The sequence below is a fragment of the Trichomycterus rosablanca genome, chromosome 4, assembly GCF_030014385.1.
Source record: "Trichomycterus rosablanca isolate fTriRos1 chromosome 4, fTriRos1.hap1, whole genome shotgun sequence".
NCBI classification, from domain to species: Eukaryota; Metazoa; Chordata; class Actinopteri; order Siluriformes; family Trichomycteridae; genus Trichomycterus; species Trichomycterus rosablanca.
In genome coordinates this window covers 21,420,562-21,438,889 of record NC_085991.1, presented here as the reverse complement: position 1 = coordinate 21,438,889, position 18,328 = coordinate 21,420,562, and the positions used below count along the sequence as shown (strand labels likewise).

Here is an 18,328-nt window from a genome sequence, read left to right as displayed (position 1 = left end):
AAGCTCAAGAGCGGTAATGGGCTAGCACATTAGACTGCTGAACGTCCACTGAATGTCCATGGTGTGTGGATAGATGCTGAAAATCTTCAACAGTAATTGTATCCATTATAGGTGCTATTTTGTGCTATTTCTTCCATCCATATATGATTATTTTTAAAATGAGTTAATTATCATTTATTAAATTAATTGTCTTCATATTCAAATCACCAGTTAAATAGGGAATGCCATAATTACTTATTAAACAGAGTTTTACTTTCTATTCACATGGCACATCATTTAAAATATTTTATAAGCAGTTGTATTATTTACAGATCCTTAAACGTATAATGGTTTTGTGTAAAATGAATAAATATAACTATTGATGCTGCACTAGCAAAACATCCAGGCTTGTAGGAAAAACAACCTATTGGAAACTTGTTTGTCCTGTAGTAGGTTTATTGTTACCCTGATGCAAGACTTTTATCACATAGAGATGTAAACATATTTAAAACATTACCTCTAGAAACCTGTGAGGTCGGTTTACATTGAAACTACAATGAGATACAATACTAAGGGTCCCTAAACATTGCATCATGTTTGTGTGAATTATTTTGCTTTGAGATCAAATAAACTATCTGTGAGCTATATATTGACATTAACTGAATATGTACTTATTGTTTTATTTATATTTTACAATCTGTTGTGATGCAGAACAGCTGTGTCCTTACTGTGCCAGGCAAGATTTAACCTACATTATTTTAAATGCATAAATAAATGTGATTTTAAGTCATGGCTCCAGAGGAAACAAGAGGAAGGGGCTTAATTTGTAGAGTTTATAAACTGAGTGTAAAACTTACTTGTAGCTAAATATGGCAGGATATAGCAGTTTGGTTTTAAAGAGCCAAACTGATCAGACTTTATATAAATACTAACACCAGTGACTGCCAGCTAGCACTGTCCTGGCTTAAAAAGACTGTAACGTAGGGTTTTAGTATTTCGGGCAGTATTCAAAGCACATACTAGCGTCCAACTAGCTCATGGTCTGGTATCCTCATACGTGTGGCAGTGTTATTATTCTTAATAAGTAAATTAATAAACTCGTTGTTTAATTATCTGTTGTAGTATTGTCCACTTTGCGTTTTAGATTTTTTGATATTGCATTATAGTCATTTAAATTTTTTTATTCTTGGGGCACTCTAGAGGCTAAAGACACCCCTACTAAAGTCTCTTGTTTTTTTATTTTTTTATTATTACAAGCAGTATATTGATAGTTAATGGACGAAGTAGATGAAGATCTAAAAATAGGTCTAATTAGGCCTAATAAAAAAAAAAAAACTATACACAAAAAACAGGTCGCACTAAATTGGCTTGAATAATTTTAGTATCATTTCAGCATCTGAGGGCTTCTATTTAATCATAAAAGATATTGCATACTGCATCACAGAAAGACCAATCATGCTTAGGCTTTGGCCAAAGCAATTTCTGTCATTACCTGTATCATGTAGAAATTAATGTAGGGTTCCCAGGTGGAGCAGTCTGGGTCCTTTCTTTATAGAGTTTTCATGTTCTCCCTGTGTCTGCGTGGGTTTCCTCTGGGAGGTCCAGTTTCCTCCCACAGTCAAAAGACATGCAAGTTATGATAAATCATGTGTAACCTGTAACCACCTGAACTGATAATAATCAAACCAAAGTGTAAGACATGATGTTAAAATCATAATGAATAATTAATTGGGTCACCAGATTTCAGTAGTGAAACATTTATTTTACTGCAGACATACTTCTCCTTGGGATTTCCACATAGCTAGTTAGCTTCTCAGAGGCTGGAATGGTTCTTATTCTCTGTGATGGTTCTGTGATTTTCACACCACATTACCAAAAACTACTATACATTGAATTTTAATCGCTTATAAGTCATAATATTAGTGTACAAACAGACGACACTACTGGTCTAAAAGCAATTTTGGAGCAGAAACAACCGACTCTCATTGGTGAGTCGAGTCAGTGACTCGAAGTAGGTGCTTTGGTATTGAAAATAGGATCTCAAGCAGGTTATTAAAACGTACTAAATGCAAATCTACATAATGCAGGCAATTTGAACAGTTTTATTGTCTTAAAATTGTTGGGGGTGAATATGGCAACCCTGTGTACAACTGTAGCCTGGGGGCTAAATTTAACGTGCTGCTCTCCATACAAGGTCTCAGTGCGGCTGTCCGAGTACTGCTGAGTGCCAGCGGTATTTTTATCCTCTGTAGTAGCGCACTGTGCTCCTCTGCTCCTCATCAACCATCCGCCTGGATTAAAGCCTCTTCTGGACTTCTCTCCTTTTTTTCCTCCTGCAAAAGTTGGAGATTGGTAAGAGAAAGCATTTAAATTCATTGGAACGATTGGATAATTGTAAATTGGGTAAAGAAACTGAATGAATAATTGCTTTCTTAGTTTAATGTTTTGTAAATTACAAAAGTTGTCTGAAGGTGTCTGATGTTTTCCAAAATGGTTTTAAGATCCCAATCTCTAAAATAATCAAATATGTTTTTTGTTATCTGTAGATTGGAATCTTTAGGTAAGTTTTTATAAAGTAATAACTTAATGTTGCTTTTAAATTGACAGCTGAAGCTCAATCAGTATCAAGCACTGGACTATTTTTGTTATTGTAGTGGTACTTTCAATATTATGTGAGGATAATGTACTTATAATCACTGCTTATAAAAGTTGTATTATACATTAAGATTGATGTTCCTTTTTAAAGTGGTTAGTTACACTATTTTAAAACCACAGTCTTTTTGCGAACTAAGTGAATGTTTGGGTCAAAGACCCAAAACTTTTAAAGAATAAAATATCTGGCGGTGTATTTACACATTATCTAAATTTAAAGGTTAAAAAAGCTTAATAACAAAAAGGTATATACAATTGGATTAAATTACATGTAAGACATAAAAACAACAGCTGGCAAAAAAAAACAAGGTGAGCTGACTTGTTTCCCTTTCACCTGTTTAGAAAATTACACCATGCTCACAGAGGCCCATTACTCCAGCATCATTTTACTGCATACAAATAGAAGCATGACATACCTGCTTGTTAAACAGCTAGCATCTTTTGATTTAAGAACCAAAAATACCCGTCTTACAAATGTTTACCACATGCATTGACATTGTAAATATAAGTTTAATATTATGCACATGATTATACAACCTGACCATCAAAGTCTTGTGTTCCTTGGCATGAATAAATACCTTGCCATCTATTTTAAATATACCAAAATACTGTAAATATTAGAATATACAGAAGTTTCTTAATAATTGACATAATTTCAAGGTTGCCATGTTATTATATTGTTTTCAAATTAAAATTAAGCAATCAAATGTATTTAAAGCTAACCTAATTCACTTATCTTTTTTAAATGTTTGCTTTCATTGAATATGTGGTTGTTAGGTGCACAACATTTTTAAACTTTGCAAAATTCTCAAAGATAATTTTTATTTTAATGCATTGTAACATTTTATAGTAAAATCATTGCACTATTTGTTAAACATAATAATAATTTTAATCATTTGTCTATATTATTTTTCCATTATTTTATCACTTTAAAACAAGAGCTGCTACCTTTTTTGTGGTTATGTATATTTGACTTCAAAATATTAAAATATTTAAAGCTTAGAAATAGCCTAAAACAGTGCAATTATAACATCTTTACATATAACAGTTTATACAAAGTAATTAATCTTTAATTGTGATTACACCTGAAGCCACAAATCGAGGGGGCAAGGGGCCAACAGGATATTAGAAATCAAACGACTGGCCACAATCCTCTCAGGATGTCAGGATCTACCAAAGTGCACCAGGAGCAGCAGCAGCAGCTGCAGCAGCGGCAGACTCTGGAGACACACTATGAGAGCAGCTATCACCAAAGCTCACTGTCATCCTTTAGCCACCTGTCTTACGCCACTCAAATGACCAGCAAGGGGTAAGGAGAGCCAGTGAGGAGCTGGCACTGTGCTCTTCTATGATGAAGCATGCAGCCCATAGTTACTTATTCAAAGGATCCTGGAAAGCCATCTTACACTGCCAGTGCCTTTAATCATGTTGCTTTAACCTGCCTCATAATGGCTCAAGCCAGTGTACCTAAATTCTGCTTTCCTAATAACACCTTATCCCTGACATGCTGTGTATACAAAATACCTAACTTGTCGTAGTGCTGTATGACGTGTTTCCCTAATCAAAGATTGAAACGAATATACATATATTGCCTATAATCCTATAATCAAATATTTTAACAAATGTTTTTGGTTTGTTTTTTAAGTGCAGTCGTACTACTGGAATTATGGTTTATGGGTGTAGTTCTTCTTTAGTTTTTTGGATCTTTGTCACACTAGTCTTGCTTGCTTGTTTTTAAGCTTTGGACCTAAATCACTGTAATGAAACATTCTAGGACAAAATCTTAAACATTGAGTTGCAGGAAAACCAGGTTGTTATTGTGTCACAGCCAGCAGGCACACAAAAATGCTTCATGGTCTAAAACAAATTTTAATATGTGGCTACAATCCTGTAGATGCAATAATGTTTGTAATTCTGATATTATGCCCGGTGATGAATTGGCACCCTGTCCAGGGACTTATTGTTTTTAGACCAACTAATACTAACATTACTAAGTCTAAGAATAAGTGGTTACTAAAGATAAATAGCTTTGTTATGATAAATGGATTGGATTAATGTTTTTTTTAAATGAAAGGTTTGGTGAAATTTTGTTAAGTGTAAAGTGTTAATGTAAGCTACAGTGTCTCAAAAGTCAACAGCTTGGCTTGTTGGGCACTGTTCCATATGACCCTGTTGGAAGAAGAAATTTAACCTCTCTGCTGTAAAGCGCCAAGGTTATAAATGGTTTCCAGTGTATTTATGGCTGCAGAGACACAGAATATAGGGGGTCAGAGGCCTGTTACTGTACTGGAACTGTACAGTCTGGCTGTGTACTAAGCAGAATACGTGAAGTTTTCTGCCCTTACTGCCTTAATTAAAGTAACTACTCATCTTATAATGTGTTATATGACTGTTAGGGTAGGAACATCACAGAAACAGTTGTTGTATTTACTTTAAACACATGGTCTTTACTTCTTTTCTTCTTCTGTAACATTATATATCTACATCATAGCTTGAACCATTGCTGAATATTTACAGTATATGTATAGTTTATTCTATTTAATTTGGTCTTCTCTGTGGTTAATCCCTACATTTAAACCTTAATCACTTAAAAAATACTACTTTGATCCTGCTCAGTAAGAAAACTAAATCCAAATGCTGTTGTATTCCAAAGATAAGCTGTGACAATACAAGAAATGAATAATAAATCTCCCCCACAGAGCAGAGCTTTGTGCATTACAGGCTCCTATTTGTTAACCATGTCATCAACAAGAAGCCTAATTCCTCAGGCAGTTGAGAAAATGTGTCAGAGCCAGGCACGTGCACAGACATTTTTGGGGGCAGGTGCTCAAGCCAAAAAAAGGGCACCCATTGCCAAAATTAGTAATAAAATAATTTAAAAAAAACACAGTAGGATATTTGTATTTTTGTTATCACAATCACTACACATCTAATCAAATAACTCAAATTATCAAATTGCATAAATAAATGAAAAACAGGCAAAAACAAGGCCATACTGTGCACGCTTTTTAATAATCAAACAATATATTAAATAATCATCAAAAAATAGCTCAACTTAAGATCTACCTTTGATTTCAAATCAGAAACCCACTTTAGGTAGTTAATGTTAACAATGGGCCTATTATTCTGCCAATAAAATCAAATAGACAGCTAAATAACATTTTCCTATTTATTCATCATTTTTTGTATGCTTTTCTATATTATAGAGCATTATATTTAGCCTTCTACATACAGTGTATCACAAAAGTGAGTACACCCCTCACATTTCTGCAGATATTTAAGTATATCTTTTCATGGGACAACGCTGACAAAATGACACTTTGACACAATGAAAAGTAGTCTGTGTGCAGCTTATATAACAGTGTAAATTTATTGTTCCCTCAAAATAACTCAATATACAGCCATTAATGTCTAAACCACCGGCAACAAAAGTGAGTACACCCCTTAGTGAAAGTTCCTGAAGTGTCAATATTTTGTGTGGCCACCATTCCAGAACTGCCTTAACTCTCCTGGGCATGGAGTTTACCAGAGCTTCACAGGTTGCCACTGGAATGCTTTTCCACTCCTCCATGACGACATCACGGAGCTGGCGGATATTCGAGACTTTGCGCTCCTCCACCTTCCGCTTGAGGATGCCCCAAAGATGTTCTATTGGGTTTAGGTCTGGAGACATGCTTGGCCAGTCCATCACCTTTACCCTCAGCCTCTTCAATAAAGCAGTGGTCGTCTTAGAGGTGTGTTTGGGGTCATTATCATGCTGGAACACTGCCCTGCGACCCAGTTTCCGGAGGGAGGGGATCATGCTCTGCTTCAGTATTTCACAGTACATATTGGAGTTCATGTGTCCCTCAATGAAATGTAACTCCCCAACACCTGCTGCACTCATGCAGCCCCAGACCATGGCATTCCCACCACCATGCTTGACTGTAGGCATGACACACTTATCTTTGTACTCCTCACCTGATTGCCGCCACACATGCTTGAGACCATCTGAACCAAACAAATTAATCTTGGTCTCATCAGACCATAGGACATGGTTCCAGTAATCCATGTCCTTTGTTGACATGTCTTCAGCAAACTGTTTGCGGGCTTTCTTGTGTAGAGACTTCAGAAGAGGCTTCCTTCTGGGGTGACAGCCATGCAGACCAATTTGATGTAGTGTGCAGCGTATGGTCTGAGCACTGACAGGCTGACCCCCCACCTTTTCAATCTCTGCAGCAATGCTGACAGCACTCCTGCGCCTATCTTTAAAAGACAGCAGTTGGATGTGACGCTGAGCACGTGCACTCAGCTTCTTTGGACGACCAACGCGAGGTCTGTTCTGAGTGGACCCTGCTCTTTTAAAACGCTGGATGATCTTGGCCACTGTGCTGCAGCTCAGTTTCAGGGTGTTGGCAATCTTCTTGTAGCCTTGGCCATCTTCATGTAGCGCAACAATTCGTCTTTTAAGATCCTCAGAGAGTTCTCTGCCATGAGGTGCCAAGTTGGAACTTTCAGTGACCAGTATGAGAGAGTGTGAGAGCTGTACTACTAAATTGAACACACCTGCTCCCTATGCACACCTGAGACCTAGTAACACTAACAAATCACATGACATTTGGGAGGGAAAATGACAAGCAGTGCTCAATTTGGACATTTAGGGGTGTAGTCTCTTAGGGGTGTACTCACTTTTGTTGCCGGTGGTTTAGACATTAATGGCTGTATATTGAGTTATTTTGAGGGAGGAATAAATTTACACTGTTATATAAGCTGCACACAGACTACTTTTCAAAGTGTCATTTTGTCAGTGTTGTCCCATGAAAAGATATACTTAAATATCTGCAGAAATGTGAGGGGTGTACTCACTTTTGTGATACACTGTATATTGGTCTAGGCCAGTGATAGCTCAGTGGTTAAGGTACTGACTAGTAAACACAAAGTTGCCAGTTCAAGCCCTGCCACCACCAAGCTGCCACTGTTGGGTCCCTGAGCAAGGTCATTAACCCTCACTTGCTCATCATGTTCCGCTCATTGTGGATAAAAGTGTCTGCTAAATGCTAAAAATGTAAATGTTAGTATAAATGCTTGCATGAAAACAACTCCTTGACTAAAGGTGACTTTTCCTACACAGCGTTTTGTCCAGGATGCTGTAATTATAAAATATTGTATGTTTGTATTTATTTTCAACACTTTACTGAGAGAGCTACTTGACATTTTCCTGCAAAATATTTTTGCTCATACTTTTTTTTCTTCAGGCTTTTACATCAAAATAAGTAAGAATTTAAATTAAACAAAACTAGTGACCTTGTCTAATTTGTAAAACAGTAAAACACTTTTGGGGGAATTGATGACAGAGAGGGTAATTTTTATTTTTAAATATTAATGATTGTAGAAAAAAATTGGGTTCCAACAGAAAGGGCACTTTTCTCATCCAGGGCAAAAGGGCAGGTGCTTGAGCACCACTAGGGGTCTATCTGTGCACGTGCCTGGTCAGAGCCATTTGCATGCCACAGGTTTATCTCCTGCTGCTGTCCAGTTTAGATGATCTTTTGTTTTTATCTTCATATCACTAAAGCTCTGTATGTAGCCTCATTACATTCTACAGTCTTTTAGTATGTCTTTTTCTTTTTTTAGTGAGATATTTAATGTACCTGGAGCAGACAACTATGATCTAAGCTCTTAAATTGTTGTCTTGATATTTTGTGACTTCTTATATTTGATATTACATGATTACAACTTGGCAAGAAGGCTTGTGGGCTTTAGAGAAGCAAAGATCTATGCTGTTTGCAGTTTTATTTCCTGCCAAAGTCTTCCATGGCAGAAATGTCTTAGCAGAGGTGCCAGAATAAACCTACCACCTATATTGGGCAGCAGCAAAATAAAATGATGTCAGAAACAGATGGACACAGAGGTGGCACTGGCAATAACATAAATGGTAATTTAATGGTACTGTTAATGGTACTCTACCAAAAAAAAAAATTGGAAAGAAACAACAGAATGACAAAATGGTGCCAGATGGAGGGACACTTAGGTTGGAAGGCACTTAACTTGCTATTGATGAAGAGCTTAAGATTTGTCAGACTACAGCATGTGTGTATGACCTGGCAAAGCCTAGTTTCTAGGTTGACAAGAAAGAAAAAAGGACTAAAACCTGCACAAATAAAATTGAAAGGAACACTCTGTCTACTACTCAAAAACAAAAAGAAGAAATGAAAAGGCTTTCATCATGAACAAGGATGTCAAGAAAGCTGTTATTGAGTACAGTTCTGTGAATGACTGATCCAGCAGTCAGGAAGTACAACAGAGACTAGCATTTGGGAAAACAAGAAAAGGAACTAAAAGATCTTCAGTAGTTGTTTAGTAAATCAGTAATGATTTGTGAAGTTTAGAATTGTCCAGACTATGGTCTTCACTGTCATTCTACATGGATGTGAAATCTGGACAGTAAAAAAGAAATGTTGATGCCTTTGAACTTTGGTGCAAGTACTTTGGACAGCAAAGAAGATGAACAAATTGATCCTAGGCCAAATTAAACAAGGATGTCAAGAAGACAGAAGGATAACGTGCTGTGAATGACTGACTGACATCAATCAGAATTCAACTGAACAACGCATCGTTGGAAACAGGAATGATGGCGGAGAATGACTAACTTAATCTTGATCTAATGAGTTTTTCACTACTTTCACAACTTTCAAGCAAACAAAACAATTACAGCTTGAACATTGACTATTTCAAGGTATTTCAACCTATTGTTTTAACCTATTTCGAGATTCTGAAAGAGATTCAGTTACACTGCTGATCAGCTATGCCAGCAAATGTTCTTTATATGACAGCAGTGAAATTATGCTGAAGATAGAAGACTAGTACCTTACATTGAAAGATAACACAATCATCACAGATGTATGCTGACAAAAAGCCAAGGAATTCAAGACAGATGTCAACATGTGTTTCATTGATTTCAGCAAAGCTTGCAATTTTATTGACAACACAAAATTGTGTCCTCAGAAATATATAAATACTACAGCATCTCATTGTTATCATGAGGAATCTCTACAATCAACAAGCCACAGTCATAACAGAAAATGGATAAACAAACTGGTTTCATATTGGCAAAGTAGACAAGGGTGTATTCTGTCACTATTTCTGTTCAACCATAAAGACTGGCGGCAGAAACAACAACCTTTTGGTCAATATAATGAGGACTTAGGTCATGACAATATGAAAAACCACTAACTTTTTCATTGATAAAGAAGACGTAGAAGTGGTGGACAGCTTTTGTCTACTTGAATCAATGACCAGCAAAGGATCCAGCAGTCAGAAAATATAACACAGACTAGCACTCGGCAAAAAAAGAATGAAGGAACTTTAAAAGATGTACAGAAGTAATGATTTGTTTTCCCCAACTAAACAAATCACAAAACAAAGTATTTGCTGTTGTTCTATAAGGATGTAAAATCTGGACAATAAAAAAAACCTGACTCTAGGGATTTTGATGCCTTTGAACTATGGTGCTGGCAAAGAAGACAAACAAATGGATCCAAATCTGTCACTAAAACCCAGATGACCAACAAAACCCAGATGAGAACAACCAATTCATTGAAAAAGACAATTATGCCTAGAAGAGTTCAGATAAAAGTGGAGGAGGACTGCCAGCAACTAAATGGACAGATGCATTCAGAGGAACACTGGCCATTAAGAAGCCTAAAGACCCAAACAGAAGACAGGATTATAGGAAGAACAGCGTCCATATGGACACCAGGAGTTGGAATACATTTGAAAAAAAAATCAGGAACTTCGAACCATGGCAAAAGCTGATATGTATTTTATACAATGCTTATTATTTAAGGTATTTTATAAAAACTGCAATGGATGAAAAGAGCTGAACAGCTTCTTGCCTCCTGCAGTTTACTTTTTAAAATACATTTGTATATTAGTACTGAAATTATTCTTGTTACTGAAATGTGATGTACTTTATTGTAATTTCTTGCTTAATGCTGCTTTTGTTATTCCCACATGAAGACTGCAGTTGTGTGACATTGCTGCTGCAATTCTGCCTATTCATTTTTATTTATTAATAAATTTTTAGTTAAATGGTTAAGAATGTAAGGTACAAAACACCACGTCAGTGATAAGTAAGAGAACATTTTAATACCTACATTTCTGATGGTCTGATTTTTAAAGTTGTACTTTAAATTCAATCTTCAAATATATGACAAAAATGGAAACTAAAATAAAGTAATTAAGTAACATGAATATTGTATTACATTTAAGTACAGTAAATATTGCATTACATTTTAAATATAATAACAGTTTCTTCCTTACTAGTTTCCAGTGATCGGCAAAGATCTAATGTAGAGATACAGTAAAGAGACAACAAATTTAGATTTTGAAGTTGAAATTAATTAGTAGACATGGCCTGCAACCAATTTTGGTGTTTAGCAAGCTTGACTGCTTCCTTTTGAGGTAATGTGTGGAACTGTATTCAAAAGTTGAAACAGACCTATAAATTATGGTTAAACTGAATGATTAAAATAAAGAAATCTGTCATGAAATACATATTGGACATATTAACATTGCAAGTAATTTGGGTTGAATTTTTCTTTAATGCCAGCTTATAGCAGCTTATAATAAATGTGCTGTTTGATAGGCTGTATTAATCCATTTACTAGATGTTGCATTGTTAATTGTGTTTATTGCTTTTTAGTACTGCTTTTTCATACTTTCCCATTTATTGTTTTTATATTAATTAACATTAATCATATGTATGCTCCAGCTAACACTAAGACACTTACATACCATGTAACGTGCAATGTAATGTTAAATCCTTAACACTCTATTCAAATAACAACAACCGAAGTAACAATAACCAGTGCATTTTAAATAATGATACAGTGTATGATAAAAGTGATGACCAGACTGTGTCTAGGTTAACTGCTGGTGGCTGTTGTTTAGGGTAAAGGTGAAGGCATCCACTAAGAAGCAGGAGAAGAAACTTAGCTCTCTACCCAAGACTCACAAGTGTGCCTGCCTGGCACTGGATGAAATGGACGCGGTCATAGGATACGTGGTACCTGTTTGTAAAAGCAGGTGACTTTCTATATTTTTCCTTTCTATACCTGACAGAAAAGTAACAAAAATGGGCCAATTACATTAGTACATCCTAATGTATTTTAAAACACAAAAAAGTGTTTGTATTACTTTATAATATTCAGATAATGTTTTGGTAAATCCACACACATTTGTCATATTTTGTCAGCAGTGGTTGCAATATATAATTTAATTGTCAAAGCTTTTGGTTTATTTCCTATTATGTTAAAATTAATTAGTCATCTAAACACAAACTTTAATGCACTGATAGTCATCCATGGTCTGGTATATAAAAATAAAATGAGCTTTGCACAACCATGGTCAACACAACAACACACTAATGTGTGATGTCATGGAAAAACCTTTTTAGTAATTAAATTGGTGATTTTTAATCTTTTAATCAGCTTAACCACACTGGGCTGCAACAGTGGTAAAAAGCTACTTTTACTTTCACACACATACAATATATGGCTGAAAGTATTTGGACATCTGACCATAAGCTTTCTGGACATCCCATTTCACAAACAAATGGTATTAAAACATTGTGACCTCTAGGTGATCTTTTCAGCTATAACAACAGCCACTCTTACAAGAAGACTTTGAAGTATGTGGGAATTTGTGTCCAGTCAGCCAAAAGAGCATTTTTATGACTGGTCACTAATGTTGGACAAGAAAGCTACAACTAATGGTCCAGTTCATTCCAAAGCTGTTCAGTGGAGTTTCTTTAAACCAAGCTTTTTTTCATGTCTTTTTAGACCTTGCTTTGTTCAGAGGCACAGTCATGATGGAACAGGAAAGGACCTTCCCTAAACTCTTGCTTCAACGTTGGATGCATATAATTATTTTATATAATTGATTTATTACACCGGTTTGCAATTGTTGTGGCTAAAACACATACATTTAATAATTAGAAGGGGTGTCCCAATACTTTTGTCCATATAGCATACACAACAAACAAGATCATATTTAGACACATTAGGAGTGTGTCTATGTAAATTTGTGTTATTTAATTCAGAGGAACATTTGTGATGTAAGGTACTCGACCAGGTTGGTGCCACTGCTGAGACGCCGGTCTTCATGGAAATTATACTTTTAAATAGGCAGTTGTAGCCTAGCAGTTAAGGTACTCGACTAGTAATCGAAAGGTCGCTGGTTCAAGCCCCACCACTGCCAGGTTGCCACTGTTGAGCCCTTGAGCAAGGCCCTTAACCTTCAATTGCTTAGACAATATACTGTCATGGTACTGTAAGTCACTTTGGATAAAAGCGTCTGCTAAATGCCAAAAATGTAAATGTAAATAAGATACATTAACAAATTACAATACAAAGCGCTAAGATTCGGAACTCCTTGGTTCGAAACTCGGCATTGCCAATGGTTGACTGGGCGCCATCTAGCGGGCATAATTGACAGTGCCTGCAGCAGACACGTTACTGCTAGGGCGGGATGACCAGACTATGTGGGTGGGGCCTTCAAACGCTGTGTAAGGACCCTGATTAGCAGATAGAGAGGTGCCTGTACAGAATGCATGGGTGAAAAAGGGTTCCACTAAGGGCTGCACGTGGGTCGGAGGAGACGTGAGCAGCAATATACCCACCTCGAATGCAATCAGGGATCCCCCAGCAGCGGAAGACAAACTGACTACGCTAAATTGGGAGAAAATGGGAGAAAATGCATAAATAAAATAGAAAAAAAAAATTACAATACAAATACAATAAAAATTACAATTCTTTATTTACTAAGGACTTTTTTTATATTCAAAGCAACTTACAACTGAGACAGTATACAATCCAAACAACCAATAGATTAATTGCCTTGCTTAAAGCCCCAACAGTGGCAGTGTAAGGCTTAAACCATCGACCTTAAGATCAGTAGCTAGGTACCAAAGCTACTGGGCCACCACTAATAAGATACATTACTCTGCTAATTATGCCAATAATTGCTTTATTTATTACATTTGGCTATAAATTACTATTAACTTATATTTGTTCTTCATTTGTTAATGTGTTATCAGATTGTTAAAGGTGAAACTTGATATATGGTGCTAATTTAATTTAAAACATGCATCACATCTGGTGTAAAACCAGTGAGTTTCATCTGACCTATTTTGATTATTTTTAAAAAATAATAGTCTCTGGCTTTAACTGTTTAAGAAGCACTTGAACACACTCTCAGATTTGTAGATGCTGTGTAATGGAGACACAGGTAATAAGTAGAAATTGGCAGTGACTAAACCGAGACAAAATAGGTCCTCATTAAAAAGTACCCTTCAAAAAATTTAAATGGAGTAACATAAAAACAGTAATGTGCTCATTTTGCAACCCTTAAGCAAGTTATTTTGTCTGATCAGTCATTTAGCCACAAAGGAGCTGATGGAGAGCCAGCAGGAGAAAAAAGAAGAGGGTGTGGGCTACGTGGTCATGAAGAACCTCTTCTCCAGAGACTCTGAATATGAAATTAAACTAGTGAAGAAGAGCCACAGTAAGATCATAAGGGAGTCTGCTGAGAAACTTACGCTGAGCAAAAAGGTTATACTTCTATACTTTTTTTGTATGTCTGTCTGATTGCCTGTCTGTCTATCTACCTTTCTGACTATCTGCCTGTCTGCTTTTCAGTCTATCTGTCTGATTTTATATCTGTGTCTGTCTGTCTAAGACATGTACGAGTGCATGTATTTTTATTAAGGTTTACACATTAGTCCACAATTCTCTCATTGCATGTGGAAAATATATATGCTGTATACTATTTGACCAAATGTAAATAAGCATCCCTTATTTCTGAATTTAAGTGTGAATTTGAGTGAAGCTTCAGTACATCTGAAGTTCTGACAGATTGGTGTTCCTTTAGATTCTTGCCCTGACAGGTGCATATACTGCATTTCCCAAGGATACCCCTGGCTTATGGATTTATGTAATAGTAGCAAAATTGAGCATCTTTTGTGGACCAGTAGTTAGAGCTCTACTGAAACTTGAGAATGAGCCTTAACCCTCCGGATTGGTGTCTGTTATGGGGTAGAGCTGATTCAACTACTTGGTGGTCAGCTAATAGTAACTAACTAAGACTGTGGCTAAAAAGCAACTAACAAAAACCTCCGCAACAGAGAAAGTGGGTAGACCAGGGATAGCGCAGAACAGAGAATTGGTTGTCACAATATGACTGGTTGCTCCGACCATGTGCAACTCAGTTTTCGGGAAAAAAAAGGAAAGATAGGGATTTATGGGCATGATCCGCTCTAGAAAAGGTACATCGCATGACCTCTGGAGCAAAAAGCAGTATGCCAGTGGAAAACCAAACCGGAGCTAGCCCAGTATTACAGAAAAATAACAGGTTTGCCGATAGATTAGCTGGCAAGTGTGAGATATATAGAAAAACTTCAAGCTGGAGCGAGTTGAAGTGGTTACTACATATGAAGAAATGCATGTATTGATTGATAATGTGCAGCACTGTAATTGTATTGCAAACAATGCAAAATATTTGATAGAGGTGCTGTGCCATGCTTTTGATCTATTGACCTTCACTGCAGATTGTAGAGAAGCAGGAGTTCCATAAGAAGATGAACAGGGACAGTCTAACTCATCCTCCTGAATTCATGGTAAAGCCTCGCGGTCAGACCATCTGGGAAGGCAAGAGTGTTACCCTGCACTGCACTGTAGCCGGTTGGCCCAAACCCCGTGCCGCTTGGTAAGAGACCTTTCTTTTATTAGGTTTTTTTTTCTATTTTAGCACAGCTTGCTTTTACATCCAAACCATCATCATTTATTCTATAGTATTATAATTATACACTGTAATTTCAGTGGTGCTATTGGCCTGTCAGGCATCTGATTGGCTAATGTCTGAGGTGGGAGATGGCTGAAACTTCCTAGCCATTGGGAGGTGTGCTTGTCAGTGTGCTTTTAGTGCTGGTCCCAAGCTTGGATAAAAATAGGGTTGAGTCAGAAGGGCATCTGCTGTAAAACTGTGCCAAGTCTGGCACACTGACAAGATCAAATGTGGCGACCCATAAATAGAATTATAGAAGTAGGCACTAAATTACTTGAGATGCTTAAAGATCTTTTTATTTGAGTGTAGATTTAAATGTGAATAATAAAGTGAATGTCATCAATGAATCAGTTTTTTGACATTTTAACATGGTAGTTTTGGGTCAAAACACTATGAAAAATGTTATAAACATACTGTACATACATGTATTACAACTGAGCTGAGGATGACAAAACTTTTATTTTAATCTTTTTAGTAACTAGTAGCAAATATTTAATTTGTACTTTAAGCATATGTGTGCGAGTATGATGGTTGTCACCTGCAATATTGCAATTACAAAACCCATTTCCATTACAGTTGTGTACATGTGACACAGAGCCAGCCTTTAAGGCTTTAGGTTAGATTTTGGAAATGCCCCCCTCAATATAAATATGCCTAAAAACAAATACATTTAACCAACACTGCACATTAAAATCTGAGAAACAGAGAAACTTATTATTGTATTGTATACATGAACAGTAAAATGTGTATTAAAAACATACCTGTATATGTTGTGTACAAAATAACTTTATTGAGATTGTTTTATTCATTGTGATTATCTGAATGTGTTTGAATGACGTATCCAAGAAACTTAATAGTAATAGCTATTTACAACCCCAAATCAGAAAGTTGGGACAGCATGGAAAATGCAAATAATAAAAAAACTTAAAGACAACACATGTGGCTCTAAGATCTTAAGGTACTTTTCTGAATTAATGCTGCCATTACAGAAGTGTAAATGACCTTTGCCAAGGGCACTGATACAGCCTAATACCATGACAGACCCTGGCTTTTGGACTTGTTGCTGATAACAGTCTGTATGGTCCTTTCCGTCTTTGGTCCAGAGCACACGGCGTCCATTTTTTTTTCCAAAAAATACCTGTAATGCTGATTCATCTGACCACAATACACGTTTCCACTGTGTGATGGTCCATCCTAGATGCCTCCGAGCCCAGAGAAGTCGACGCCGCTTCTGGTTAACATAAGGCTTGTTTTTTGCACAGTAAAGTTTTAAGTGGCATTTGTGCATGTAACTCTGTATTGTAGTGCTTGACAAAGGTTTGCCAAAGTAATCCCTTGCCCATGTGGTTATATCAGCTATTGTTGAGTGGCGGTTCTTGATGCAGTGCCGTCTGAGGGATCAAAGATCATGTGTGTTCAGCTGAAACTTGCGCCCCTGGACTGAATTTAAACGATTCAAGGAATCTGGAGGAATTATATTTTGCACTGTACAGGGAGAAATATGCAAATCCCTTCCAATCTTTCTTTGAGGTACATTGTTTTTAAACATTTTAATCATTTTCTCACACATTTGTTGACAAACTGGAGATCCTCTGATCATCTTTGCTCATCAAAGACTCAGCCTTTCCTGGATGCTGCTTTTGTACCAAACCATGATTACAATCACCTGTTGACATCATCTGTTTGGAATCACATCATTATTTAGTTTTTTCACCTCATTACTAGCCCTAAACTGCCCCCGTCCCAACTTTTTTTGGAATGTATTCCAGGCCTCAAATGCAGGAATGGAGGTATATTACCAAATGAAATGAAGTTAAGCAGACAAAACATGAAATATCTTGGGTTCAAACTGTCTGCAATCAAATAAAAGTCAAAGTAAATGTAAGAAACACTGCATTTTTATTTTATTTGCATTTTCCATACTGTCCCAACTTTTTCTGATTTGAGGTTGTATGTAGAAAAGCTCTTCCAGAAAAATGCCACTATTAAGTTTGTTTTATATTGAAAATGTGACTTGTTTTTACTTGAAATAAAAAAATCACTAAAAGATAGACCTTAAACTTGAAAGTGTGTACAAACATTAGCAAAAGAGGGTAGCATTAGTGGCCTTTATACACAAGTCAGCATCACCAATATTCCCATATTCCTCTAACACCATAAACAGGTCACCTGGTGACTGGTGAGGCTTATAAGCGCAAGGACAGTTTTATGTCATATAATTTATTCATCTTAACTTTGTGCACCTATGGCTTTAATATCTGTGGGAAAGAAAATAAATTACTTACATTCAATTCTTTAAAAAAGCTTTTAAAAGAAAAGGCAATAAACTGACATTCACATACTAAAATTCAGCTTTTCAAATGCATGACTGGGTGAATTAGCAGTTTAAAATATGGTCTACTGTGTTGTGATATTCATAGACTCTGATATTTTAATATGGATTTGCTTTGATTTTCTTTATTTGCTCCTCAATGACCAGGTACAAAAATAATGTGCTCATCGATGCCAAGGCTCACCCAGAAAAATACACCACCGAAAGCAATTACAACATGCACTCTCTGGAGATTAAGAAGTAAGACTACTGGCATAAGCATCAGTGCTAATATTTTCTTTGTACATAGACTTGACATTTAAATTGCTTTGACAGTCATTTTGCAGATTCAGATGTGTAATATTGCTTTTATTATTGGTCTGCAGTTGTGATTTCAATGATACGGCTGAGTATCGTATCTCAGCTCTCAATGTGAAAGGCGAGAGCTCTGCCTTTTCCTCTGTCATCATTAAAAGTAAGTTTTCTGATCCTAGTATCCAAACTTGTCATGCTTTGTACATGCCTTTGTTATGAAACTTTAGCTGCCTACCATCTTACCCAAAA

General features: G+C 36.4%; 1 protein-coding gene across 2 annotated transcripts in view; it reads left to right on the top strand.

The window, feature by feature from the left end:
- The first annotated feature begins 2,220 nt into the window (after positions 1 to 2,220).
- Positions 2,221 to 18,328, top strand: part of myom1a (myomesin 1a (skelemin)) — a 58,755-nt gene continuing 42,647 nt past the window's right edge. The window contains exons 1-8 of one of the 2 annotated variants that reach the window (XM_062993953.1): positions 2,221 to 2,331; positions 2,526 to 2,539; positions 3,723 to 3,940; positions 11,563 to 11,697; positions 14,045 to 14,222; positions 15,218 to 15,375; positions 17,933 to 18,025; positions 18,151 to 18,239. In XM_062993953.1, coding sequence (XP_062850023.1) covers positions 3,792 to 3,940; positions 11,563 to 11,697; positions 14,045 to 14,222; positions 15,218 to 15,375; positions 17,933 to 18,025; positions 18,151 to 18,239 — 802 coding nt within the window. In that variant the 5' untranslated portion in view covers positions 2,221 to 2,331; positions 2,526 to 2,539; positions 3,723 to 3,791. The remainder of the gene's footprint in view (positions 2,332 to 2,525; positions 2,540 to 3,722; positions 3,941 to 11,562; positions 11,698 to 14,044; positions 14,223 to 15,217; positions 15,376 to 17,932; positions 18,026 to 18,150; positions 18,240 to 18,328) is intronic. The other variant, XM_062993954.1, reaches the window with a different exon arrangement.